This window comes from Solanum lycopersicum, chromosome 12, assembly GCF_036512215.1.
Source record: "Solanum lycopersicum chromosome 12, SLM_r2.1".
NCBI lineage: Eukaryota > Viridiplantae > Streptophyta > Magnoliopsida > Solanales > Solanaceae > Solanum > Solanum lycopersicum.
In genome coordinates this window covers 39,226,617-39,238,300 of record NC_090811.1, presented here as the reverse complement: position 1 = coordinate 39,238,300, position 11,684 = coordinate 39,226,617, and the positions used below count along the sequence as shown (strand labels likewise).

Below are 11,684 nucleotides of genomic sequence, written 5' to 3'. Positions count from 1 at the left end.
GTTGAGATAGGAGAAGAAACAAGATAAGTACAAGAAAATATAGAGTGAAAAAGATGAGTAGTATTATATTGAGGTTAGTGTAGTCAAAAAGAGAGTCGAGCTTAGAAAATATTCTAAGTCTTCCACGATATTCAATATACAAAAGAGCGTATGATATGTTGAAGGAAGGTGTTCTTTTGTGGAACTTTGAATTCTTCAACTAATCCTGAGTTGTTTGAGTTACACAATGTTGTTGAGTTGTTGTATCCTTGAGGGGACAAGTCAAGAGTTATATTGCTGGATCAGTGTAGGTTATGCCGTAGTGGGCTTTAATCTCCTTAAAGAGCTCTAGATATCTGTGCCTCAACTTAAAGAATTGTTTATACATTTTTATATATTTTATTTCAACTGTAATTTATTCTATTTGTGATATATTACACCAACAATTTTAAGGAGATTTATTTTTTGTTACAGTTTGAGAAAATGCAGATATTAAGATAGAGATTTCATCATCATTCGGCTCAAACGTCGCTCTCTTCAAGAGATGGAAGAGAAGAGGTGTACGGTAAAGTATATTTCTGCTTGCTCAAAAGTGGAGAAAAGGTAAATTAAAAAAATTACTTAGTATTTTCAAGAATAAAGTGAATCTACATTTCATTAAAAAAATGATGTTTGAATTCTTTAAATAGTGGGGGTATATGAAATGTTAAAAAAAGAACCGTTGTGAAATTATGATTTCTGCATCCTTGAAAAATGCACTAAAAGAGTGTTACAAGTGCATTTTTATTAATTGTGGAATAAATAACATCTTATTATTTGGCTATAATGTGATGTTTTTTTAGCCATAACATGAGAGTTTTAAATAAATTATGAAAACGACTTTGAGTAGTCATTTCACATGAAGTTTATGCTGAGATACATTTCATTCTTGAAATGAAAAAAGTACAATAAAACATGTGATGAAATTTTCCTTTGTCAAGTCACATAATATGGAAATAATTGTGAAATGCAATTTATTGGTTGTGTGAGTCTTGCAACTCCTTTTGATTCAATTTTGTAAGAAAGTTGTGACAAATGAAAATAAATGGAGTTTTCTAGTATAATAAAAATATAAGCTATGTGACTAACAATTTGACTTAATGTTGTGTTTGCAGTACAAGTACATTGAACGTACAAGCAAACTAGATGAGAAATTTTTTTGTCTTATTTGGTGGGATGAGAAAAACATATTATTTTTATCTATCTCTATTATGAAGGTTGAAGTAAAAAAAATTAATTAATTAAACTTCAACAAGTGAAAAAGTAAATTGAAACACTTTATTTTGAGAAAAATAATTTTTCTAATTTTGATTAAATGTGAAAGCACCAATATAGTGGTTTAATACAATCGTTTTTATAATGATTAATTTAGATTCAAGATGAGAAAAACACAATATTGTGAGATCATATTGATCTTTAGTATACTATCAATGTTGATTGTGTTAAAACTTGTGATAATCTTGCATATTCATGATCTAAGGCCTTAGCAAGATAAAGTGTCCGAAGCACATCGAGGGGGATGAAAATTGTAGCTCATAAATTATGAGTCATATATGAGAAAACCCAACCTGGGGACTAGAGATCCTATAACCAGGTTTAATGGGAAGAACGAATCATATGATGACTTGTTGTGAGATGCACTACTGTTAATTTTATTCAATCCCTATTATGTGAGTGCATTTATCCTAAAATTATTTGTGGAGGTTGACTCTTAAACTTTTAATGAAAGTTTGTATCGTGTATGAGTGTGGTGTCAAATTATAGGACCACCCTTGTAAGATTTCACATATGTGAGTGTGAAGTAGGTCGCTTTTCATGAGAATGGGCTTGTTCTCAAAAACATTCATGAGACCGGGATAGCACAAGGCCATAACGTGCTGGCTATTAAAGCATGTGTTAATACCTTGATTATTGTGTGTAAGCAGTAATTCTTTATTTTCCTTAAGCAATCCTAGTTCAAGTCTAAGACCACTACTGACTCTGTAGTAAATGTTATTGCTTTACTAAGTGAATGTTCAATGCAGAGCACAGGTTCATTATTCATAATAGTCTATCTTCAACTGTATTGTGAAAAAACTCTCTTATCTTAATTTTAAAATGATTGAGGGATTGTTGGTGTGACATTTTAATATTAACAAAAATATATATTACATGTCACATTATATATCATGTTATGTCTATTGATGGACATTACATTTGAGCCTCTTTACTGCCATCAATTGTGGAAGAAAGTGGTCATTAGTTTTTGTAACTTATATAACCATCAACTCTTCATTTCATTCATTATTCTATATTTATGTCTTATAACATAAGTAGCATTTGAACCATTCATTTTGCAAATTTACTACCCACTATATCCTATTCATTGCAAGGAAGAATTCATCACCTATAAATAGTGTAGTCTTCATTTGTGTTGAGATAGGAGAAGAAACAAGATAAGTACAAGAAAATATAGAGTGAAAAAGATGAGTAGTATTATATTGAGGTTAATGTAGTGAAAGAGAGAGTTGAGACAGAAAATATTCTAAGTCTTCAACTATATTCACTATACAGAAGAGAGTATTATATGTTGAAATGAGTGTTCGTTTGTGGAGCTTTGGAATCTTCAACTAATCCGGAGTTGTTTGAGTTATACACTGTTGTTGGGCTGTTCTATCATGGAGGGGACAAGTCAAGAGTTATACTGTGGGATCGTTGTAGGTTATGTCTCAATGGGATTGAATCTCCCTAAAGAGAGCGTAATATGTGTGCCTCAGCCTAAAGATTTTTGTATACATTTTTGTTCATTTTATTTCAATTGTAATTTATTGTATCTGTGGTATATTGCACCAACATTTTTATTAGTTACCGAAATTAGTCTTAATATGATAATTGTGTGTATTGTGTGTTTAGATTCAAATTTGTAGCTAGTCATTCTTTGTCTTTTCTATCGCCGTAAACTTGTTCTATGTGTTATTGGACTCCGACTCTTAGTTGGTTATTTTTATTATTCAAGAGCGTTAGCCGCTTACTCTTCGTACTTGTTTTGAGGGTAATGTGAGGGTTATCATTTTAAGAAATTAAAATAAGAAAAGAACAGAAAATCTGAAAAATAGGTGGTAACATATTAGTAACCGGTAGGTATAAGCTAGAAATTAGGTGATAACATTTGTAGGGGGTAATTACGTATTAGGTAATTAGTATTGGAGGTGGATTAGAATAATATAATAACGTAGTTAGTGTGACTTAGCGCAATGCTAGGAGAAGCAATAAAAATGGTGGTGGAATTGTAATTTGAGAAAAGTATGGAAAGAAAAAAATCAGAATTATAGTGAAAATTAGAATGGATGAGGACGATGGATTTGAGGATGCAGGCACAGGGACACCTTTGTCTGCGATAGCTGAGGCATTTGAGGAGCTTTCATCAAACCATGATCTTATGCTCAAGCCTTTTTGTCATGCTTGTTCCCTTCTTTCTGTCCTCTTCGGGTCTCTAGGGATCGCTTTTAAATTTGCTGAGCTTGAATATGTTTCAAAGGTCTGTCGGTCTATCTGTCTTTTATGGGTGCCACAACATCCTATCATTTTTTTAAGCAAATAAAATAAATTCCATAATGTCTTCGCTTTCAGGTGCGTGATCTTACAGAAGCATCAGAAATATTTGGCAGTTTGAACAGTATCCTTGATTATGATGTTAGAAATGATACAGTAAGAACACCAGGAAGCCTTTCACGCAATTTACGCAGAGTTCGTCAGGGTCTAGACCTAATAAGGGCTTTGTTTCAGAATTTTATTTCAACCTAGTATGTCTCTTGATTAACTCAAGTTGTGCATACACCCAAATGAATATTGTTTTCATTTACCTACAATTCTCTCAAAATTGATGTTTTTCGTTTCATTCTGATGCATATATGATATATCAATTTCAATCTACTTTCACTTTTAACGCTCTCTAATCCTTATAGTCTCTCTATAGTGACGACTCGCTAAAAGAAGCTGCTTCAATGGCGTATGCAAAAGTTTGTGCACCTTATCATACATGGGCTGTCAGAACTGCTGTATCTGCTGGCATGTGTGCTCTTCCAACAAGGGACCAGCTTCTTATCAAGTTAAATGAGACTGGTCAGTTTACTTTCTCTCATGCAAATTATTTGCACAATGTGTTGCTGAAAATAACGAATGGCTGTTACTCCGCAATATAACAATTGACTCCAGCGAGATATGTATGTCTCGTTGTTGTGATAACATGACATGTCACATATAACACATCCTTCAAGTAGATTGTTTTACTATATGGGGCTTTGGGAACTTGTTATTGCTTCCATTTTGAATCCCAATCCAGATGAGCTACATGACGGGTTTGTCTTCTATTATTAAAATCTAAGCACCGCATGTTTCTGCCAATTGTTAGGATAACTTCTCTTTTGAATGAATTGAATAAAACTCTAATTTTTTTTTTATCTTGACCACCAACCATAGAATAGGAGGTAAGATTTATGTCCCTTTATTCTACTTCTACTATTGCTCAGCTATTAACCCACCTCAAGGGTAGTTTAAAAAAAACAAAAAAAAGAAAAAGATAGGAACTGTGTATAATATCTTTAATCAGGTGGCCCACTTCTCTGAGTAGCCGCCATGTATTAGGCTTGGATGTTTAAGTTGTAACTTTACGTTGAAATTATTTGAATTACATTAATGAAGTAGCAAGAAGAAGGATCAGTTAAACTTGTTTTGGCAGCATTGTTCTGTATATAGGAAGGCAGGCATTCACTTGTTTCCTCCAAATAATAATTATTACTTATTGTTGCTACTATATATGTCAGATGATTCAGCGGAGAGAGAAATGAGAAGATACATTGATGCGTCACTTCCGATCATTGAATACATTGACAAACTGTATATTTCAAGGAATGTAAGCTTGGACTGGTGATCTCTTCACGTTTGCTTGCGAAGTAAACAACAAAGAGAAAAATTAATTCTCATTGCCACACGACATGTATGCATCTACTGATGGAAGTATCGACTCTCTGTCTCAGAAAATTAAATTTATGCTTTAGGTTGGAAATTTGTACCAAAAGTAGTTTTAGTAAATACATCAACTCCTTATTAGCAAGATTTAATGAAAAACAAATTAGTACGTACTACTGAGTATTCATAATTGTGGAACCAGATGCGATTGAATAAAAAGTGGGCAAGATTAGAATAATTTATATTTTTGGAATGAGGTAATGATAAAAAAAATGGAGTATATAATAGTTTAAAATAGGTAGAAGATAAGCAATTGAGATAAGGTTAATCTAACTCTAAAGTCTAAAGTAAAGTCACGAGATTTGTGTTTGTAGTTGCGCCCTTACGGTGTCCATATAATACAAAATCAAGACATTAGACGGACTCAGTTGAAACCTGCAATAAGCTCTTCATTTAGTTTAACATAAAATTGTGTCTTTATCCCCTAAACTAAAGATCAGATGGTGGTATTGACCTTTTTTGAAATTCAACCCATCGAGATCATAGTGTTTTGTTGTTACCCTTCATAGATCTGGTAATAGATTATAAGAGCTTTCACATATTCTAAGCAGCTTGTACGTTGCTATTCCAAGATCGAGTGTCTCATCTCTTCCAAAAACATAGATGGGGAAAATAATATCAAAATAATAAAACAAGAATTAGGATAAGTACTACTACAATAATATACTTGCTCCGTTAAAAAGAGAATAACACTAATATTTTTTTAGTAAGTTTAATAAATAATGTCTCTTTCCTTTTTTAACAATAGTTTAACTTTAACTTTCTACCTGACATGTTTAAGACCACAAGATTAAATAATATTTTCGTTCATTTGGCTTAACTTTAATTTAGAACCACAAGATTAATAAGTCTTCATTCTTTTCTTAGTCTCTGTCCAAGTCAAACTAGACTATCCTTTTTTAAACGGAGGGAGTATATAAATAAGATGTGAATCATACTAGGCACTATCCTGAGAAACTATTTCAATAGTGTGAAATGTCTTATCAGGATTAAACAAGTCTTCTCTAATTAATTAGAAGATGGAGGAATCAAAAAATTATAAATAATATTGTAGACAATAAAATTCTCATCAAAATAACCATAATCAATAACGGAAAATTATGCAACAATATCCACGATTCCGCTGAATTCGCCTTTTCAAATATAAATTCAAGGGCTTTAGATCTTGTGCTTGAATCTCAAATGAACTTGATCTTGACTCTTATTTGAATTTATGGGCTTCAAACTTGTTCTTGAATTCGATAGTTTTGTTCTTGATCTTTCTTGAACTTGAATACCTTAATTCTTAATGTTGTAGCTTCATAAAAAATTTTATGGCGTCTGTACCACGAATTTTCTTTAGATTTTTGCATAGAATTTTCTATCTTTTTTCTGAATCATGAGAACTCTTATTTATAGTTTTATAATAGGGTAGTTGCGATTGGAGGAGAACTCCTTTCTGCCAATTATATTTAACTAACATGACAGATGTCTTTTATGGAGCAGTCTTGTGATTTAACACATGTCATGATTCTATTGGTTCTTATTAGACTTGGCATGTCACATCATTTGCACAGGTGGCGCCAAGATGGACCTCTAGAATGAGATGAAATTGGGCTTCACAAATTGAACTCATCCATTGTAGATCAAATCAATTAATTTAGATTTTAATTAAGTTCATATTTATTGGACTTAATTATTTAACTCAATTATATTAATCCATTATGTTTATTTGGATTAATATATTTATGAATATAATATAATCAGAATTAGTTCATAAATTTATATTTAATAAATTTTAATTGATTACAAATGCCCCCTACTTCAAGTCATGTCGAGATATTTTATCTTTTAGAGACTAGTTTTGAAGCATTAATCGGTTATTAAATTCATCTTCAGTTAAATAAAATAAACTAATCTATGTAACTTCACTGATTACTTGGAAGATTCCAATCAGTATTAGAAGGATATATATATATATATATATATATATATATATATATATATATATATATATATATATATATATATATATATATATATATATATATATATATACTTCCGTAACTTCCAACACAGGCATATACTTCAGATGGTCTCTTGAACGGAGGGGGCTAATTTAAGGGTCCACATTTTAATTTTCTTTGTTATTATTAATAGGATTGTCACTGCATCAAAATAAAAAAATTTGTCTTCTATTCGTATTGCGATGGAGCCACCGTTCCATGTCTCCAAATTTGTAAACAATTAGGTTACAACTTATTTCAACACCACAAATCTTTCCTTGTTTTATTCGAAGTGACCATTCGCCTTAGTTAAAAATGAAGTATAATTGAATTAGAAATTTTAAATTCTACTCAATTTCATATTCATATATATATATATATATATATATATATATATATATATATATATATATATATATATATATATATATTATATGCCTTAGTCCAAAAGGAATTGTCATTGAACTAGGAATTGTAATCCTACTACATTTCATATTCATATAAGGTCATATTTGTTTGCACTTAATGAAGGTTTAAATCTTAATAATCAGATTTGTCTCATTCAGTGTGTTTGGTTTTTTATGACTAGATCTTAATTATTTAGATTAAGTTTATTATGATTGTTTGTTTTATTTTCTTAGGAACCTCTTATTGTGGCTGAATACATCTAAATGAAGCATATCTGAAATATACTTTTAATATCATTCAGACTCCAAAATTAAAATAATATTTTAATTCAAGAAAATCACATCAACTCATAATTTTTTTCTTATTTAATTAATGTTAATAACATGCTTACCCGTTATAATTTCCTTAGTTCTTACTAGCTTAATATACATATTATACTTTTATAAATTAATCAATATATTTGAATTGATAAAAATTCATGATATAATATTTAGCACGATGTCATAAAATAAGAAAGTATTAATTATTTAATCAATAACAATAACAAATCCCATAATAAACTAAAATATTTTCATAAACATTATATTACTACTATATATAAACTATTTTACATTGCATCATATTAGATTCTCAATGTTTTTGAGTGCAAAGAATAGTCATACTAATGATGTAACTTAATGTTAAATTTTTAATAAGATAAATCATATTACCTTTTTACAATAAGAATATTCAAAATATTATTTTATGTAAAAAAATTATTTTACTAAAATGAGGTTTCTATAATATTTTATTGATATACCATTATATTTTCTATTTACATTGAGATATTGAAAACAAACAATTTCAATAATTCAGTGTTCAGATTCAGAGACTATATCTTTATATTCAGATATTTATTCAGATTTACACATCAATATCTCAATGCATATCTTAACATTGAGATGTGTATTAATATTCAGACGTCTTATTCTTAATAGAAATAAATGAGGCCTAAATGTTTTATTGCCCAAGCCAAAAAGAAATTGTAATTAAACTAGAAAAAGAATTTAATTCACACCACAAAACATATATAAATAGACACGCTGTCTCCATAATTTTATCTTCAATTACAGATTGTGAGACTACGATGAAAAAGGAATAATTCAATGTAATCTCCCTCTCTTTTTCGTAAATTCATCGCTTTTTCCACAATTTGGCACAACTAAACAACTAAAAGATTAAACATACAATAATTTGATCATAAGTTGTGAAGGGATGAATTTAACATCCCCGCCTTGAAAAATTATTAAATTGAGGCTTTACTAGAATATCGTGAAACATTCTCTCCTTGAAAAAAATACTACTCTCAAGGTGTTACAATGTCCAGAATACATAACAAAGTGCCAGCCTTGAAAAGAATATTACTCTCATGGTTTTACAAGGTCTTGAATATTTAGCCAACATGAGGCTTTACTAGAATACCGTGTAACATCCCCGCCTTAAAAAAATACAACTCTTAATGTCTTACAAGGTCTCAAATACTAAACAAACATGAGGCCTGACTAGAAGAATGTGTAACATTCCCACGTTGAAAAAACTACTACTCTCAAGGTGTTACAAGGTCCCGAATACTTAACTAAGTTGAGTCTTTATTAGAAATTTGTGTTTCACGTGTCCACCTAGAAAATTCTACTCTCAAGGGTTTACAACGTTCCAAATACTTAAGCATAAGGTGTGAAGGGAAGTGTTTAATGATCCCAACTTGAGATTAACAAATTGAAGTTTTATAAGATGTTTTTTAGGATAAATCCGCGAAAAGACAAGTGTAAGGTGCGAAGGGACAAATATTGTCCACCTTAGACATTGGAATTTAAACATCCTTTTAAGTATAAACTCATGAAAGAATAGCTTAAGGTGGAAGGGACAAATCTTGTCCACCTTAAGACAAGAAAATTTAAAGATTCTTTTAAGGATAAATCTGTGGAAAGTCTATCTTAAGGTGCCAAAGGGCATGTTTTTCCGCCATAAGTCATGAAAATTCAAAAATCCTTTCTAGCACAAATCCTTGGAAATTCTAGCTTAAGGGGCAAAGGGAAAAGTTTTTCCACCTTAAGACATACAAATTTAAACATTCTTTTAAGGATAAATCCATGGAAAGTCTAGATTAACGTTCAAAGGGACAAGTTTTCAACCTTAAGGAATAAAAAGTAAAAGATTCGTTGAAAGATAATCCACTATAGGGCTAGCTTAGGTTCAAAGGAACAAACCTCGCCCACCTTAAAGCATGAAATTCAACAACATGCGCATTTGGAGGATTTGGAGACTTCTACTTACATACTTGTAGTCTTACTTTCACACTTAGAGAATTTGAATAATTCAACTTCTATACTTAAAGAATTTAAATACTTAACTTGTAAACTCGAAGAATTTAAAGATTTCAACTTGTATACTTTGCCTAATTTAAAGACTTCAACTTGTGTCTGTTGCCTAATTTAAAAAATTAAATGTACTGTTAAGAAAGTCATAATTTATAATGGTTTGGCCCCTCCTTTGAACCATCAATACTTCGTACAAGCCTAAAGTTGATGGAGTAAAAGATAAAATAAAATACTAATTTCTTTGACTATCATGTGATAGTTCAAGTGAGAAATTTGATTTGTTTACACTCATGCAACTGAACTTAGAATATAATTCTAAGCACCTACATACCCAGTTGAAGAGGATCAAGTCACAACATAGTTCTATGTGATTGAGTGATTTTTTTGTGCTGTACAAAGTTTATACTTTTGCGGGGCAAGAGTACCGTGCAGTTTAGGCTTGTACATTAAGGAGCATCACTTTATTTCATGGATTGTACCTCTTTATTAATTTGCTGTTAATAGGACCGATTCGTAAGCCATAAACATCAACAAGCTTATAAGTGCCATTTGAATATGCTTCATGTACGACACATAATCCATCCCAATTTGACGTAAATTGTAGCACCCCATATCCAAAATAGACCAAAAACCAGTTTTTCAAAAATCTATAGGTGCAAAAGACGATGACCATCGACGGACCATAGTCTGACCCACGGTTTCTCCTGCACATCCGTCGATTGAGTTAGAAACCACCCAAAATCTCAATCCAGAAAATTTGACTAAGTGTCGAACGACAGAGGAACCGACGATCCGTAGGTCAGACTATGGTCCATAGTCTATATCTTTCGATCGACACCCCAATCACCCACTCTCTGATAAGAAACATGATTGACCAACATGGTTCACACATATACCTACAGTCCCAAGGTTTGACCGTAGGTGAGAAATAGCAGACAGTTAGGGCGGAAATGCAGTTGAGTCAACTTCAAATGATCATAACTCTCAGCACAAAATGAATTAGGTATCCCATGACCTACCAAAAGAGATATTATTTAATTAGATTTCCAGCCACCAACCTTGCTAAAATCAGACCTTCGAGTAAAAAGTTACAAACTCAAACAACGGATCATCGATGGAACGATGGACCAACAATGGAACAACGGACCGTCTATCTATGTCGTGTTTTGTCAGATACTAATTTATTTAGGGGTGTTTTGGTCTTTCCCACTTCATTTTAAACCCTAAAGTACATCGTTTTGACCCTAAATAATCAGATTTTAGTCAATTTAATCCTAGAAACATAACTAAGACATACCCTAAGTCAATTCATTAATCAAAACTTAGAAAATTAGAAGCAAGAAAGGAGGAAAAGGTCAAGAACCCAATTTCAAGAATGCAGCAAGGTTCCCGCAGTTTTATCCCTGAAATCTGAAGTGTTTCTCCGTTAATTTCATCACCAGGTATGTGGGATTTCACTATTGGGTTCCTTTCACCAATTGGGTCCCTAGTTTTCAGTTAGTTCTTGATTCTCTTATCATAATTAAACCTAGGGTTTCTAGAACTTTGATAAAACTTCATGAATTTATTAAATATATGTTCCAAATAAGTGTTTAAAGTTATTATTAAGTTTATCACATGAAATTTCAGAACCTCAGCTATGTATTTCTTTAGTTCTAGGATTACATATGCTAGGTTAGATATTTAAGCTATTCAGTTATACATGCCTCAATTACTATTGCATCATTATTAGATTAAATGTTGCATCATCCGTTTGCATGTTCAGTTTTGAGCTATCCAGTATTTAAAGAAACTCAGTCATAGCCAGTTAATTACATATATCATGGGAGTAGCATAATAATGATTTGGACTAGGGTTCATCGTACCCAATTATTCCCAGAAATACTAGCCAAGTATGTTTTAAGTCCAC

The 11,684-nt window shown here is 31.3% G+C and overlaps 1 protein-coding gene across 2 annotated transcripts; it reads left to right on the top strand.

The window, feature by feature from the left end:
• The first annotated feature begins 3,268 nt into the window (after positions 1–3,268).
• Positions 3,269–5,138, top strand: LOC101248365 (ACD11 homolog protein). Of its 2 annotated transcripts, none has more exons than XM_019211448.3 (4): positions 3,269–3,535; positions 3,628–3,705; positions 3,963–4,119; positions 4,821–5,138. In XM_019211448.3, exons 1-4 carry the CDS (start codon positions 3,341–3,343, stop codon positions 4,925–4,927), a joined length of 537 nt encoding a protein of 178 aa, XP_019066993.1. In that variant the 5' UTR covers positions 3,269–3,340; the 3' UTR covers positions 4,928–5,138. The 2 variants fall into 2 exon arrangements, with proteins under 2 accessions (XP_019066993.1, XP_004252208.1); XM_004252160.5 differs by having other exon boundaries at positions 3,280–3,535; positions 3,628–3,800; positions 3,974–4,119.
• Positions 5,139–11,684: the final 6,546 nt, after the last annotated feature.